Source organism: Callospermophilus lateralis, chromosome 6 (genome assembly GCF_048772815.1).
Source record: "Callospermophilus lateralis isolate mCalLat2 chromosome 6, mCalLat2.hap1, whole genome shotgun sequence".
Classification (NCBI taxonomy): Eukaryota; Metazoa; Chordata; class Mammalia; order Rodentia; family Sciuridae; genus Callospermophilus; species Callospermophilus lateralis.
Genome location: NC_135310.1, coordinates 58,521,501 through 58,539,852, shown reverse-complemented (window position 1 = coordinate 58,539,852; position 18,352 = coordinate 58,521,501). Strand labels below are relative to the sequence as shown.

At 36.8% G+C, this 18,352-nt stretch overlaps 1 protein-coding gene across 2 annotated transcripts in view; it reads right to left on the bottom strand.

Moving 5' to 3' along the window:
* Nucleotides 1-18,038, bottom strand: part of Atg5 (autophagy related 5) — a 116,826-nt gene extending 98,788 nt beyond the window's left edge. For both annotated transcript variants that reach the window (XM_076859886.2, XM_076859888.1), the window contains exons 1-2: nucleotides 17,802-18,038; nucleotides 6,694-6,859 (exon numbers count right to left, since the gene is read on the bottom strand). In XM_076859886.2, coding sequence (XP_076716001.1) covers nucleotides 6,694-6,801 — 108 coding nt within the window. In that variant the 5' untranslated portion in view covers nucleotides 6,802-6,859; nucleotides 17,802-18,038. The remainder of the gene's footprint in view (nucleotides 1-6,693; nucleotides 6,860-17,801) is intronic.
* Between the last annotated feature and the right edge of the window lie 314 nt (nucleotides 18,039-18,352).

The following is an 18,352-nucleotide window of genomic DNA, read 5'->3' as shown; positions in this document are numbered from 1 at the left end:
TTTAATAGTTCTGTCAAATTTGACTTAAAAATTAAAATGATTCACCTTAGTTAATTAAACAATTCTGAAAAGATAATCAACTCAGTCCTAAAGTATGCTTTGACTTATCAACCAGGACTTCACAATAGCCCGACATCCCAGCTATTCAGGAAGCTGAAGCAGGAGGATTGAAAGTTGAAGGCAAATCTGAGCAACTTAGCAAGACTTTGTCTCAAAAAATAAAATGGGCTGAGGGTGTAGGACAGTGATAGCTCAACCCTGGGTTTAATCCCCAGCACTGGAAAAAAATATTTCAGAAAGAATGTTGGATAAAGCCTTAAATAGAATAGTTTTAAGAAAATTTGTTTTCCACCAGGAACAGGATCCAGGAAGAAAACATGAAAACTGGTTATGATTTTTATATAAAAAAACAAATAGATATTTAAAAAAAGGGGGGGAGGATGGCAAAAAACAAAAACATGCTTTTCCTCTTTTGCAATAGACACTCTTAACTATTTCATGCTTTACTAATCTGCCTTCTTTTGCTGCTAAAATTGTGTTGTTACTCAGATGCTTTTAGGAGTCTGTGTCCCATCTTTCATAATGGCTACCAAGGTGATATCTTTTGATCAATACAAAAAGTAGAACTAATGGGTTGGCAAGTATATACAAAGAAATATTCCTATTGAAGCAATCGACATTTAATCCTTGAAACTCAAGATAACAGGCTTTAATTAGGTAGGAGACCATGACAGTGGTCCTAGGAGGTACAGTGTGTGGTAATGTAGGAAGGAGATAGTTGGAATGCTCTAGTACAGAATGGAAGGCATTGAATACTACAAACGTGCTGTTGGATAGTATTACAGATTCATCAAAATGCATCCTTTATAAAGAAATAACCAATGGTCTGGGGATGTAGCTCGGTGGTACAGCACTTCTCCAGCATTCATGAGGCCCAGAGTTCAATCACCAGCATGGGGGTTGGAATGATGGATCAGTGAAGAAAAAATAGAAAAGAATAGTATATATAAGGAAAAACACTAGATATTTTTTAAAAGGAGTATTATCACTTCTGTTTTACATAAATAACTTGCCAAGAGAATATGCTATTAAATAAACAGACAAGATTCATTGGAGTCTTTGGAAATGACAGAATTAATACAGATGTGTCGTGGCAATCTCTCAAAAAAAAAATCAAAACAGCACAGTAAATTAGATTTATTTTAAAATAAGGAGTATATTCAATTAGTCTAATAAGATTCCAGAACTATAGTAATAATGTATTCCACAGAAAATAATATTAACCCATTGAAGATGATAAGATGGAAGACATATTATGACTAAAGAGACTTTGCTGAGTGTTATATTATATTCCTAAGGTTCAAGGTTGCTCAAGAATTCACAAAGGATTCCAATAAGGAAAAAAGAGTAAGAAAGGGATTTTTGTTTGTTTTATTCAATGTTGCATTTCCACTGCACTAACTAGTACCTACAATAAGTATTTTCTAAAGGAATCAGAGTTACCAAAGGGCAAGTGGAACAAAGAACCAAAACTAATAATTAAAAACAATACCCATTTTTAGGAGAAAACTCATAGTAAAATAAAGTTGCAATCTTCTGATCCACATTGACCCATGGGGATAATCTACAACTAACATAAATATCCACAGCAACACTAAAAAAGAACTCTTAAGAATGACTACCTATTATACACACAAATACAATTTATCTAGAAAATATTTACATACAAAAAAGCAAAGAAAAAGAAAAGGAATTACATCATCCTGCCTTGGATCTCCAATCTCCAGACTCATAGTTGGGCTAGGAGTGTAGCTCAGTGGTAGAGATCTTGCCTGGCTTGCTCAAGGTCCTGGATTTCATCCCAAGCAACTTTAAAAAAAAAAAATCTTCTCTTGTTTTGCTTAGGTGATGTCTCATTTGCTTATTTCAAGTTCCTTAATGTGGTAAAATACATCTACCATAAAACTTATTATCCTACAATTTTTAAGTGAATAATTCAGTAGCATAAAGTACATTGTGCAATCATCACATCCATCTCTAAAACTTTGCTTTTCATTATTCCAAAAGGAAGTTGAGCATTAAACAATAACTCCCCAATCCTCCTTCCCACAGTTCCTGGTAACTACTACGATTCTACTTTATTTCTCTTTGAATGTAACTACTCTAAGTATGTCATGAAAGTGGAATCGTACAGTATTTTTTTTTTTTTTTTTGGTGGTTTATTTCACTTAGCACATCTTCATTGGTTTTTTAGGTTCTTCTAATTTGAAAAGGATTAATCACATCTGAGGAAATTATTAACTACCATGGAATGTACTATGTCTTATTCCTCACTTAGCACTGGTATAAAATACTCAATGACTTTAACACTAATTCATTTTTGTCTATATAATTTAAAAGGAATAAATGCTTGTTTTATACAGTTGTATGGAATATTTATATATCTGGAAAGGGTAGCCAAGACTTTTTGGGGGGCAGAGGAATCAAATCCAGGGGCACATTACCATTAAGCTACATCTCTAGCTTCTGCTGGTTTGTTGTTGTTTTTTAATTTTTTGAGACAGAGTCTTAAAAAAGGCTAACCTTGAACTGGTGATCATCCTGCCTCAGCCTCCAATACATTAAGTTCTATTCTATTTAAACAATTTTCAGTTACCAAACTTAAGACTTATCTATGATAATAACAGAAGTAAAATATACCAAAATTCTATTCTACTCCAATGTGTATAAATATCATACTAGGCAATACAGAAAAGGCACTAGTGAGACAGAAAGTCCTTCAGGAATATACAGGCTAAAAAAGGAAAACATACTAAATATAAAATTACAAGAGACGAATGCAATTAAGAAATAAAGAATGTCACAACAGCAAATAGCAAAGGACTTTAACCCAACTTAGGGACTCAGGAAGCTTCACAAGGAGCATATTTTAAGGCAAGAATAAAAGACAAATAGGAATGAAACAAAGGTAGATATGGATGCATGAGTGTGTATATGGGTAGAAGATACTTCTGCTCTTTGCAGATAAAGGACACTGCAAGACAAAAGGCATGGAGCGAATGCAGAAACAAAGATGGGCACATTAGAGTGTTTAAGAAGTTGAATATGACAGAAATGTAGAGAGTTGGAACAGAATAGTATATTAGAAGAAAGAGGCCAGATTATGGAGAACCTTGTAAACTATACTAAGGATCTGAGAGATGATATAAAGCCTTTAAGAGCTTTCAATGAATAATTTATAAGACAAGATCCATGTTTTAAAAAGATCACTCCAACTGCAGCCTAGTCTTTCCTGAAGAAGGAAAGACCAAAGCAGGGAAACTGGTCACTGCTACACAATCCACCCATTTTAAGTGGTGCTTGAACTAAGCTATAGCTGTGAGGATGAAGAAAATCATATAAGTTTGGAAGATACTAAGTTACTGACCAAACATAAGGAATATCAGAGAAGAACCATGAAAGGATGAATCCTTTCATGAAATCTTACCAGGTTTCTGGTAAGAATAATTAGATGAATGATAAGACTACTTGCCAAAATATGAAGGGAATCATGGCAGATGACTGGGTGCTCCAGGGATAAAAATGATGAGTTCAGTTTCAAACACATTTTGGGTTCCTTAAACATATCTAAGTAAGGATCTCCCAACAGTTGTATACATAGGTCCAGAGGAGTTGTCCAGACATGGTAGTGCATTTATAATCCTAGTAAATCAGGAAACCAGCCTCAGCAATTTAGCAAGACGCTCAGCAACTCAGTGAGACCCTGTCTCAAAACAAAAAGGACTGGGGATGTAGCTCAGCAGGAAAGTTCCCCTGGGTTGAATCCCCAGTATCCCCACACACACACACAAAAAAATAAAAATAAAAAACAAAAATAGGTGGGGTATAAAAAATACAAATGCTTGACAAAGACATAAAAATGAACAAGAGCTTTAAATGAGAAAAGTAGTGAAAAAAGAGAAGACAGAACCCTAATATGTATCAACATTAAGGAACAAGTGAAAAAACAAAGGCTAAAGAAAAACCAGGAACACTAAAGACCAAGAAAGACAGTTTCACAAGGTAGAGAAAATAGCTAACAACAATATCAAATACTACTCAAAGATAAACAAATGTAAATTCAAAAAAACTTCATGTTAGGTAGAAAAAAAAATCATTATTGACTTTGGTAAAAACGCTTTTGTTGCAATAGTATCAAAATGTGATTACAGTGAACTAAGTGGTAGGAAGGAGACAATGAGTATAAATAATCTTTTCAAGAAGCCTACCTGTAAAGGGACAGCAAGAAGTTGAGAGGAAGAGAGGGTCACAGATATTGTTATTTTAGGACAGGAAGAATTTATGCCAATATGAATACTGTGATGAAACAAATGGATAAGAAGTTGGAAGTAAAATAAAAAGCAAAGGTGAAGAATATGAGACACCTCAGTTTCCTGAGAAGGTAGGAGACAGCATCCTAGGAAAAAAGACCAGTGACGTGGTTCAGTAGTAAGCCCTTATGTAGTAGCAGGCATGAGGTCCTGGGTTCAATATTCCCAGCAGAGGCCAGGGGGTAGGGGTTTGCGGGTTGGGAGTGGGAGGCAACAGACACAAAGAGAATGAGAAAAAAAGTTCACGTGAATGCAGACAGGTTTTGCACATTTAGTGGCTGAATAGAGGCCTATCATAGACAGTGAGATAACAAGTTAAGTAAAAAGAATGAAGTCAGGGCTCAGAAAAATTGTCACAGTAGAAAAGAACAGGCACAGTTAACTACAGAAAGGTAAAAGGACTAATGGGCCAGGCATGGTGGCACACAGCTGCAATCCCAGAACCTTAGGAGGTTGAGGCAGAAGGATTGCAAGTTCAAGGATACCTGCATAATTCAGTGAGACCATGCCTCAAAAAATAAAAATATTAAATATTAAAGAATATAATCCCAACTGAGGGATTTGGCTTTTGTCAAATCCTAAACTAGGGATCCTCTTGCATCAGGAGAAATAGAAAATATTTTTAAAAAAAATCTAATAAAGGAAATTTTTTCTACAAATAAATTATAACCACATTTAGTTATAAGTTTTGCTAAAGACATAAAACTGTTGAGATTTCCAAAGTTAACATTACTTAAATGTACGTATGCCAGCAACAAGATTACCTACCTTTTTTAAAAACATCATTTCTAGTAGGAAAATTCGAAAAGAAGATTTCAACCAGAATCCCAGAGTCTGGGGAGGTTTTAAACATAAGTACCTGCCATTTACACATCCCATGCCAGGTGCTGAGTATGCAGAGAGGCATGTTCCTACACCCAAAAAGTAACTGACCAGTCTCCATAAGGAGTTTCTTCCAGCAATCTGAGTAGCTAGAGTAGGGTGAGGAGTAGTGCTGCCTCTCAGAGAGGCAAGGGAATATGCACAGGGCAAGCTTCATTCAAGTGAAACAGAAGAACAACTGATCACCCGACATATATTTCCTCTTTTTCATATCTTCTCCAAGTAAAAAATAACAATATGTACCTGAGACCCAAAAAGAAAAAAAACAGAACAATTGAAATCTGCTTATTTGTGACTCTTTATTAAATAGGTAGGATATTATCTCTAATTCACAGACACATAAGTTGTCTGTTACTATACAAAGACCAAAAAGAAAAAGGTTCACACTAAAATCAGAAGATACTTGAAATTCATGGGGGTTTTATTTGGTTGTTTTGTTGTTGTTGTTGTTGTTGTTGTTAAGATGGGGTATCATCATGTTGCCTAGGTCACCCTTGAACTCATGACCCTCAAACCTCAGGTTCCTAAGTAACTAGGACTACCAGCACATACCACAGAATTTTGAGGTACAAGAGACACTACTACTAAGCTACATCCATCACCTGAGCTATGTTCCCAACCCTTTAAAAATAATTTAAAAAAAAAAAAATTTAAGACAGGTCTTGCTAAATTGTTCAGGCTGTCATCAAACCTGGGTTCCCCTTGCCTCAGCCTCCCAAGTCATTGAGCTTACAGGTATGCATCACCATACCCAGCAAGAAACTCATTTTTAAAACAAGTAATCCATTAACCCAAATCTACAAGTCTGTATGCAACAACTGATATTCCATATATATATTTTGCGGGAAGGATGAACGGAGATTGAACCAAGGCTTCATGCATGCCGAACACATACCCTCTGTTTTGCTACATTATCACCCCCAATATATTATTAAATAAGTATCATATGTTAGCTTAACATATATTAGCTTAGTGAACGTATAACACAAAGAATCCAATCTGAACCTATTATTTCAAAATAGTTTCCTACTAAAAATAGCATAGTTTATGATCCCACTATGATATAGATATATAGATATATATATATATATATATATATATATATATATATGAGAGAAAAAAATCTGTATGTATATGATGCTAGGAATTGAACCACTGAGCTACACTCCTAATATGATTCCACTGTCGTAAGTCACAAACAAGAAAAGAAAGTCAAGAAGGCATCACATTGTATCAACAGTGGTTTTATACTCTGGGTGACAGAATTAAAAGTGATTTTGTATTTCCTTCTTTTTGCTTATCTTTGTTTTCTAACTTTTTTTTTGCAAAATATGGATTAGTTTTATATAAAATGTTAGATGACAGCCTCCAGGTTCTTAAAACTTTATTTACAAAAATAAACAAAGTTAACTATTCCATTTGCCACCGTCAACATACTTACATAGTATGGTTCTGCTTCCCTTTCAGTTATCTCATCTTGATACAGAGTGAAGCAAGTGGGAATTCGTCCAAACCACACATCTCGGAGCACATCTTTGTCATCTGTCATTCTTCCAGTGGTTAAAGCAGTACATATAGGCTAAATTCTTTATTCAACCAAAGCCAAACTGAAAATAAAATGAATATCATTAGTCAGATCCTTGGGAGAATACATGAACGTGCTACAAAATAATAGAAAAAACGCATGCCCCAAAAAATATTCATGCAAAAAAAAAAAAAAAAAAACTCTGCACGATTGAGCTGGACACAGTGGCACAAGCCTATAATCCCAGCAACTCAGGAGGCTAGTACAGGAGGCTGAGGCAGAAGGGTTAGTCAAGTCTAGGAGTTTGGGGTCAGCCTGAGCAACATGACAAGAGTCCATCTCCTTTTCATAAATTTTTTTTTTAAAGTGAGGTCAGCATTCTTTAGAATGAATGTAAACAATAAGTAAAATAAATTCTAAATGAGTGGTATTATTTATTTAAAAGATTCACAGAGGGGCTGGGGCTGTAGCTCAGTGGTAAAGTGAGGCACCACATAAAAATAAATAAAGATACTGTATGTTCATCTACAACTACATAAATATTTTTTTAAAAAAAAGATTCACAGAAGTAACCAATTCAAAATTCATGTGAGCTGAGCATGGTGGCAAACATAGGGGTGGGGATGTGGCTCAGTGGTTGAGTGTCCCTGGGTTCAATTTTTTTTCCCCCAAGGAAAAAGAAATCACGTGCAAGTAATGTTCATTATATATTCCAATAATGAACCAGAGTCAACATGAAAGTTATACTCACATCATCATTTCAAGTCCAGAAAGTCTTATTGTTTACCTAAAGAGGACTTTTCACCTATGCCCTATGATTCCTGATAACCAACTCCATAGGCTCATTCTCACAATTACACCTGCCCTATGCAATATATTTAACCTCTCCTACTCCAGATACTATCATTCTATCATTCTTCCTGAAAAAAATACTTCCTCATCTTGGAAAAAAAAATCTGCACATAAACTTATTCCCCATTCTAAATTTCATCTGATCCGCTATTTGGTCCCACAACTATCTCCAGTTTTATTTACTATACTTCCTTTTATAAGCTCTCTAGCAAAAGTAGCCCCCTAAACATCTTGCTCTGTGTCCTACCATTCCCCTAGCCTAGTATGCTCACCTATTCAAATCCTATCCTCACCAAACTCACAATCCTCTGCCCCAGTGAAATAGTAATTAGTTCTATTCTGAGCTCAGAATACTTCCTATACCACAAATATAGCATTAAACCTGCAAATGAAAATATTCTAGTATGGTAGAAGGGAATGATTTACGATCTCTGTAATATCCTAGTGTCCATCAGTGGTAATATTCCACAATTAACCAACACCATAATACACTGCATGAATAAACACTGAAATAATACAGTTGATAATAAACACTTAGAGTAACTCAATAGGTGGCACCTGGATACCAATATGCAATATACTCATTCAAATAAAATTTCCTATCTTCCTCCCATCTTTCATAGACAATTCACAATTTATCACAATGTATCCTGTGAAAAACTTCTAAATAAACATATGCAATCCCAGCACTGCAAAAAAAAATTATATATAAACAAATATCAATTAATATTAATACTATGCTATTCAAGACCAATGCCAACTGTGTTAAGACAACCACAAGTTAACTAGTTAGAAAAGTTGGGGGTCAGTTGAATGCAATATCACCTACAGGCAAATAACTAAAAAAGATAGAAAAAACCTGCCCAAAATAAAAATTCCAGGTAACAGTTATATCAAGTAAGAACTCTGGTACTTAAAATGATTCTGCCCTGGTATGGTGGGGCACACCTGTAATCCCAGTAACTTGGGAGGCAAAGGCAGAAGGATTACAAATTCAAGGTCAGCTTCAGAAACTTAGCAAGACCCTGTCTCAGAATAAAAAATAAAAAGGACTCAGGATATAGCTCCACAGTAAAGCTCCCTTGGATTCAACCCCCAGTACCAAAAAAATTTTTTAAAAAAAATTTAAATCCAGTATTCTTTTTAGCATATCAGTATTTTAACTATTACTAAAATATGTCCACAAGTACCTATTTTAAGCAAATGATACATATATGTAAATTTCATGTAGTTCCACAGTGATCAGTTTTAAATTCAAATATTGAATTTCCATAATCAGAAATTTTCCAATTTTACAAATCACACAAAAATAATTTACTGAATATAGGAAAAACCTCATTACTACCTGACTACATTAATAATTTACTCTTTTAAAAGAAATTTACTAGTGGTAAGAATTAATGAAATCTAGATTATGGCAAATAAGTAAATCTAAAATGAATTAGATAAAAGGAAGTAAACAGTGGTTTCCACAACCATGATAACAGCCAATAAACAGCTACAACTGATATTCCCCACCTGTTCACAAGGAGAACAACAATATAAGGCAACATTTCTTTACTAAAAGACTGAATTTTAATTTTTGTTTTTCTTTTGTGTTTTGTAATGCTGGAGATTGAACCCAGGGCCTTGTGCACGATAGGCAAGCACTATACACTGAACTATATTCCCTACTCAATTTAATTACAATTTTAAAGTTCAAAAGTCATTATCAATAATGTGATGCTCTTTTCTTCTAAAAAACAGGTAGAAAATATAATTTAAGACAACTCAAACTTAGAGGGAATGATAACTTAAGTAAAGGCATCTCTTCAGGTTCTTTCTTTCTCCTCAGGCACTGGCCTTCTCAAGAAATACTAACCTGATTCCAGGACACCATTTGAGCCATAACCAAAATATTATTCATGTCAATATGGCTTCCTTCTCTCCAGTCTAGGGTGCCAGAACACTTAACAATTCTGTTGTTTCTTTCCATGTCATTCTCATCTATGACTCTTTCATTTGTCAGAACAGTAAAAAGAAATGACAATGTTTTCTTCTGTTTCTGAGAGTCTCTCTCCAAAAATTACAAGAAAGGGAGAAAATCTCAACAGACTTGTGTTCTAGTCTTATGTTCCAACAGTTTACCAAAGTTCTATAGTTGGGTTTTAGATACAAAAATACAGAGAAAAATAAAATTGGAAATGTATTTCCCACATACCATTATTTGTTACATACATATTTCTCATATGACCTCAAGGGTAAAAATGAACCAAGACAGCTTAAAGTGTAATGTGGTAGACATGATACAAATTTGCAAAACAAACTCAGCAAACAAGGCTACTTACTGCCTCAAAATATGCAGACTCAAATCTATAAAACCTTAATCTTTCAATATTAATACATGATCATCTACAATGAATAAGAAAGTATGTCTCTAGGCTAGTTAACTAAAAATGTACAAAAAATTTGATGATAAATGAAAAAAATTAGAGGATGAGCTCAACAATCTTTTTGTAACCAGAAGCAGAAAAACAAAATTTCCCTCCGAATAATCACTATAGTTTAGGGACTGAAAATGAAAAATAGGACATCAGAAAGCCTGGATTCAAAACCTAGCTCTGTGTTATGGTTTGGACATGAGATGTCCCCTAAAAGCTCTTGTTAATGCAGGAATATTAAGAGTTAAATGATTAAATTATGAGAGCTGTGACCCAATTCTAATCCTAGTTTGAATGGACTAAGTGAAAACTGTAGGCAGATGCAGCAGGCTAGAGGAGTGGGCCACTGGGAGGATGCTCAGGAAAGGTGCATCTTCTCTTTGGTCCTTCCCCCCCCCCCCCCTCTGTTTCCTGACCCTCCTGTCCCTACTCCCACTCCCATGAGCTGAGCAGCTTTCCTCTTCTGGGCCCTTCTGCCATGATGTGGTACCTCTTCTCGGGCCCAGAGCAATGAAGTCAGCTCTGAAACCATGAGCCCCAAATAAACTTTTCCTCATCTAAGTTGTTCTTCTCAGGTATTTTGGACAAAGCAACACAAAAGCTGACTAAAACATCCTACCATTTATAATGTGACCTCAAGTAAGTCACTTCTATTTTTTTCAACCTGTAATATGGAAAACAGCATTTACCACATTAGATGAGAACTACATTACACACACACACACACACACACACACACACAGACACACACACAATTAAAGTCTAAAATATTTAAAGACTTTAAGAGGCACTGGGGATATAGATCAGTGATACAGGGTCTGGTCCTTCCATACCTGAGGCCCTGGGTTCAATTCCAGAACTGGAAAGGAAAAAAAAAAAAAAAAAAAAATATATATATATATATATATATATATACACACACACACACACACACACACATATATATAAAATATATATATACACACACACATATATATAAAATATAAAAATATATAAGATTTTAACAGCTAAGAATAATCAAAAGCATTATATAACAAATAGGAATTAGAAAGGAAAGCTAGCCCAGCATGGTTGCACATACCTATAATCCCAGGGCCTTGGGAGACTGAGGCAGGAGCATTTCAAGTTTGTGGCCAGTCTCTCAAAAAAGCAAGACCCTCAGCAACTTAGCAAAACCTTGTCTCAAAATAAAAATAAAAAGAACTGGGGTCAATCCCCAGTACCAAAAAAGAAAGGAGGAAAAGAAAAGCTATAGTTAATAATTATGTATTGAACGCTGCTAATAGCCTTCAGGATAAAGTCAATAAATGATTGATATACACAGCTTTATAGCATATGCTTGGGAATATGAAATAACAACAGCTTTTTAAAACTTCAGTCTTTGCTCAGAAGGTATTATAAATTTCCAAATCTAGCCAACATACCAAGCATTTTCATGTCCTTTCCATACCTTGTCCACAATGATATTCCCTTTACCCTAAAGCAGACTTCCTACTTTGTCTTCCAACTTAGACATCCTTTAGGACCAGCTCAAAATAACCTTCCTTCTATGCATGTCTCAGGTAAAATTCTCCTTTTCTTCACTGAATCTTTACTTTTTCTCTATTTTAGCAGTTATAAGCTTATATTAAAGGTATTTATTTGTATATGTCTCCTCCAATAGACAGTAATGCATTTCCTTAGTGAAAAGGATCATATTTCACTCATTTACCCCTGATACTTAGAGTAGTATCTCTACTATAATATGTGCCCAAAAACATTTACTAAATTTGAATGTTAGAAAGTGAATGTTACAGAACCAACCAGATCCATCCCCACAAATGATGTAAGCAAGTCAGATAAATGATAATAAAATCAGGTAATAGATTGTAAACATTCCCATTTTCACAAATGATGAATTTGAGAGGGAGAGTTAAATTATTTTTCTAAAACTTTGTGGCAAATAAATGGCAATCAGCCAAGTATGGTAGCACATGCCTGCAATCCTATCTACTTCGGAGGCTGAGACAAGAAGATCCCAAGTTCAAAGCCAACCTGGATAAAATAAAACATAGGTTGGGGTTGGGGTTCAGTGGTAGAGCACTTGCCTGGCACATGTGAGGCCCTAGGTTCAATCTTCAGCACCATATAAAAAGATAAATAAATAAAGGTATTGTGTCCATCTACAACACACACACACACACACACACACACTCTCTCTCTCTCTCTCTCTCTCTATATATATATATATATATACACATACACATACATATATACACATACATATATGTGTATGTGTGTGTGTGTGTATATATATATATATATATATATAAATAAAACATAGTTCAGTGGTAGAGTGCTTGCCTAACACACACTCGGCTTTGGGTTTAATTCCAAACACTGATTAATAATGAAATAAATAAATGAGAGAGCCAAAACTGGCAGCAAGACCCAAATTTCCTAATCTCATATTTTCCTTCATACCCTCATTGCCAACATTCCTTCCAATCCTAAAACATCCATATGTCTATAGTATAATTAAATGTTATTTTTTGAAAGCTTTCATAATGAAGAAGGGGAGTTAAATGCTAATGTATCCTGTAGTGGTCAAAGAACTTTAAAGTATATAGAACTTAAAAGAATATGAACAGAAAGGAAGACAAATTCAGATGCTGTTCAACTTATGATGGGGACACACATTCCCCATACACACGTCATAAATTAGATTTATCTTAAGTTGGTTGTAACATCTAACATACTACAAATCACAGTATAGCAAAACAGTATACTGCTGAATACAGGTTGTCTACCCTAGTGATCCTATAGCTGACTGGGAGCTAGAGCTTACAGCCAGGCATTACAAGGCAGGATATCACATCGGGTAACACAGAAAAGAAAAAAAAATCGACAACATTCGCTCTTCCAAGAACAGTTTCTAGTGAAACACCATCATAAAGCTGAAAAGTCCTTAGCTGAAACATATTAAGTAGAAAATTGTCTGTATTTTAAGCAGGGCAAAATAGCATCAATAAAGACAGGAAGTAGGAAAAAGCAACACACATGGCAACTTTTTATGAAATTTTTTTGTCAGAAAGAATAGTAGATAATAAAAGTTGACACTAGTGTTTACATATCACATATGATCTTAAGCAAGTCACTTCCCTACTCTCAATTTCCTTTATCAATGAAATGTAATTAACAATACCCAAGTTACAAAGTTCTGAGAAAAAAATCTACAAGGTGGCTGATATAGTAATGAACATAGAGTAAGTGCTAAGAAATGCAAACTATTATTATTCCTTGAGACTACATCATGAAGCACACCACATGGAAGATTATGAAGATCTCAATTTCATCCTCCAGGCCATAGAGCGTGCAAGATTTGATAATGATGAAGTAAAAGTGATTACCTACTAGCAGTGCTCAGGAGAGCTTCAAGTTAGTGGCTAGCCAACAACTAAGGCATAAAGAGTGTTTAACCTAGAATGGTGAGTGAATTGGTGATATCTTTTCAAGGAAGAATTAACTATTGGTGAAAAATGATTGAGAGAAAAAGGACAAAGACAGAGAACATTTAAATGCTGACACAGTAAATTAGCAAAGGGGCTTTGAAATCAGACTAACATGCGTTTAAACCTTGACTTCCACCTACCAGTTTTATGTTCTCAAACAACAAACCCACCCTCCCTAAAACTCATATGTAAAATGAAGTCAATTCTAATTTCCACAGGGCCTAGGTGTTTAGTTTATTGTAACCATTCAATAAATGATGTACTTTTATACAAACGGTTTCCCACTCAAATGGTGCATCCAACCACTATGTACATGGTTTCCTCAAGTTTCTAGGCCTCTATGCTGGAACATTCTTTCCCTCTTCTTTTGGTCAACTCTTTAATCCCCTTCTGAACAACTTCATCAAACTTTTAAGAGTCAGCTTAATATCTGCAACTAGGAAAGGCTTCCCCTGAGCATTCACTGGTCTCATTATTTCATTAATTGCATGTACTACCAAGCACACCAATATTTGTTTATCCTATCTATCTCTTACCCCATAACAGGTTTTGCAATTTTTGCTAAAGGACAGGGAAAAAGACATAAATTTGGGTAAACTCTCTCTAAATCAGGACACACTTTAAATTATGCAAATTTCAAAAATAAATTTCACAAATTTCTTTATTTGAGAAAGTTTTCCCTCTATACACTACCATTATCACCATTCATTCAACTCAGAAGGCATAAAAATCCCAACCAATGATGCAAACTACTAGAAGTAAAATTCTTGAGGGGACAGAGCTGTTTGACTGCTCTATGTATATATCTAGTTCAGGGCTTGGGAATGAGTAAGTGCCAATAGATATATGTTTACCAATTAGTCATTTGACAAATGGAACAGTAAGATAAAATGCAATTAATACTGCAGCATTTATCTATTATTTACTTATTTATTTATACCAGGGATTGAACTCTAGCACTGAACTACATCCCCAATCCCTTTTACTTTTTATTTTGAGGCAGGGTCTCACTAAACTGCTGAAGCTGGCCTCAAATTTTAGATCCTCCCATCTCAGCCTCCTAAGTGGCTGGGATTACAGGCGCAGGCCACCACACTCAGCTTACTGGGAGCTATTTTTGCTGATAAAGTCCCCAAATACCTTGAAATTACTTTAAACATCAAATGCTGGCTATCTTAAGTTTTCAAAAAAACTAAAACTAATAGTCTGTGCTGGATCCCATACTAAACAGAGTGCAGTAGCACAGGTATGTAAATGCAGCAACTCAAGGCTGAGGCAGGAGGACCCAAGTTTAAAGCCAATCTCAGCAACTTAGTGAGATCCTGTCTCAAAATAAAATGAAATAAAAGGAGTTGAACGTATAGTTCAGTGGGTAAGCACCTCTAGATTTGATCTCCATTATCATCAAAAAATAAATAAATTTACAAACACTAACCTCAAACATGAGTCTTGAGTACTGCCTAGTGTTCCTACATTTCCCCAGTCTTTTTTTTTTTTTGGTGACAGTAGTACTGGGGATTGAACCCAGGGGCACTCTACCACTGAGCTATATCCCCTGCCCATTTCATTTATTTTGAGACAGGGTCTCACTAAGTTGCCTTGGCTGACCTCAAACTTGAAATCCTCTGACTCAGCCTCCCAAGTCTCTAGGATTACAGGTATATAGACACCAGAGCCCCCGACTCTCCTACATCTCTACTCCATACTTCCTCCTCCCTCAAATTTCCAAATCTCTTGCCTCATCCTCTCTCAGTTAATGACCTTGGTTTCTATTTCCTTTTATCCTGTACTGTGGATCAGTGATTCTGAGTAATTTTATTTAAAGGCCTCATTCTGGGTGGGGGATTTTGTAAACCTCTTCTAAATGTTGGAAATACTCCAGGGTTCAGTCCTAGAACCACTCTCTTAGAGAGCTCTCTTTTAGCCTTACAGTCCATTTATAAATCTTTAGTTCTCATTTTTTTTCTGAATCTGTTTCACACATATGCTCTACTCTATACTGACATTTCCTATGTTCAAAACTGAAAATGGGAGCCAGGCATGGTGGCGCACAACTGTAATCCCAGTGGCTTAGAAGCTGAGGCAAGAGGATTGGGAGTTAAAAGCCAGCCTTAGCAATGGTAAGACACTAAGCAACTCAGTGAGACCCTATATCTAAATAAAATACACAAATAGGGCTGGGGATGTGACTCAGGGGTTGAGTGCCCCTGAGTTCAATCCCTGGTGCCCCCCCCCCAAAAAAAAACTGAAAATGATTTCAGACCTTTGTCCCTCCTTTCCCCCATTAATCTATGGTCTTCTCATTTCACTATGTGGTACTTCTATAGTTGCTCAGGCCACAAATCTTTGTGTTACCCTTAGTCATTATTTCATATCTGACAGCTCTAGCTTAGAAATAAGTCAGAATCTGGTCATTTCCAACCTCCTCTACTATTACCACCCTGATCCAAGTCACCTTGGCATTTAACCTGGATAAATGAAATGGCCTAAGAACAGCTTTCGTTATTTCTGACTTGCTGCATACAAGCAACACAGCAATCATGCCCTTTTAAAACAAAAGGTAGGTCAATTTTCTCCTTACTCAAACCCATCTGATGGAAAGCAAAAATTATCTCATTCAAACACTGAAGTTCTTGCTGGGAGTGGTGACACAAAACTGTGATTCCAGTGGCTGGGAAGGCAGAGACAAAAGAACTGCAAGTTCAAAATACGCCTCAACAAAAAAATAGACTGGGCATGTGGCTCAGTGTTGAAGCATCTCAGAGTTCAAACCCTGGTATCGAAAAAATAAAGAATTTCAGTTCTCAAACACTGAAGTTCTTACACAGTCCCACAGGCCCTATATAATCTTGCCTCACCTACCTGTGTATCTACTATTCCTTCCCCCTTACTCATTCTTTTCCAGCCAAACCATTTGGTACGCTCCAGCTTCAGGATTCTGTGGTAGCTCTGATGACTTTTCCACATGACATCTCTATCACTTTTAGGTTTTCCCATAAATATCCTTTCTATGGCCACCACTGGGACCTACCCATATCACTAGCTTACCCACTTTCTTTCATTGATTTATCTTTTCTCTAGGACTTCCCACAACCTGACACATACTTTAATTTTGTATCAAAAGTGAATTTCACAATGGCAGGGATTCTTACTGTTTTGTTTACTGTTTCATCCAGAGCCTGGCCTATACCAAGTACTCTGTATTTGTGAAATAAATCAAACCCCAACTTGATATGTGTGTACACATAAAAGCTAAAAGCCCACATCCACCCAGGGCATGGTGGTACACCTGTGATCCCAAATTCAAGGCCAGCCTGGGCAACTTAACAGATATGTTTCAAAAAATAAAAAGGACTGGAGACACTGCCCAGTTGCAAAGAGCAAAGACCCTGGGCTCAATCCTCAGTATAGCGAATAACTAAAACCCCATATCCATACCGTCCCATTTTGCTCTTTTCCCCCAGTTTTAACTAGCATATCTTCAGAGAGCAAAGTATACATCTAAATTCGTTGTAAAATTCTAAAATTCCTCTCCACTGCCACAGTCTAACACCCTTATTTTTAAATCCATAATTCAAACAACAATCCTGCTAGAAACTCTCAAATAATTCAGTACAGATTCACGGACTCAATCTCAAGGCTCGGATTTATCAGGTGAATTCTGGAAGGTCTTGGAAGTTCATCTGTTTTTTTCATAAGTCTCTGGGTTCTGAAGACATGCTATGCTTCCTCACCCCTCAGAAAAATCTAGAACCAATACAGTTTCCGAGGTTCCTCAAGTTCAGGTATGATTTGAAAACAAGTGAAGTATAACTAAAGTATGCCAAAGTACTTTACCAACAGAAAACTGCCTATTACTAAAATTAGGCTTATGGAATGCCAATGAAAAGATAAATTGCCTGCAGGAAATAGCTAGTTCGGACAGAATCCAACTGTCCTGTGAATTATGGTTTAGAGTACTCCATGAAAAATACAGGTCCTGGACAAAACTCTTGAGCCTGCGATCCGAGCCTAAGCTTCCTACCTTAGTAAAGAACAGACATAACTCCCGAACAGAGACCGCACAGGCCGGCCTAAGGGCGCCGGGAGCGGTGTCTTGCCAACCCCACCTCTGCCGGGAGGAACACCTTCACCCGCCATCGCCGCCCAGGAGCACTCCTTTCGCCAGACACGCACCCCTTCTTACCTCATCCACCGGCCCCCGTCCCAACCCTCCTCCCCCAGGCATTCCCTCTACATGGGACATACACACATTCCCTACCCGAAGCGCCGGCTTCTCTCCGGCTTGCCGCACCGGTAAGGACGCTCGGCACCGGGCTCTGCCTGCCTGACACACTGTCCTGCAGATACGCGGGAGCAAAGAGTCCTGAGAGCCCGCGCAGCCGCAGAAAGCACGTCGCGGAGGTCGGAGCCGAGCCCAGCTGTACTTCCGCCCTCCGGAATCCAGCTAACACAACCGGCAGCGCGGCGGAACTCTGGAAGCCCACCGCAAGTCCAGTCACCCTCGGCGCCTGGAGATGACGTCACTAGACCCCACGTGGCCCGCACCCCGCCCTCTGGATTCGACCCAACCCGCGAAGAGGCGGGGCTGCTCTTGAGCATGCGCAGACCTAGAGAAGCGCCGTCTTGGGACAGTTCACTGGGTTCTCCTTGTATCTGGAAGAGGTTAATGTAACAGTTCCATAAAAACAAAATTTGCCATCCTAAAGCTTGATCACAACATTCCTCTAAAACGTACCTTTCAAACTGCTTTTACATCCATTTTTTTGTTTGATTTTCAATTTTGTTAGAACCATGGCAGGCATTAATAGC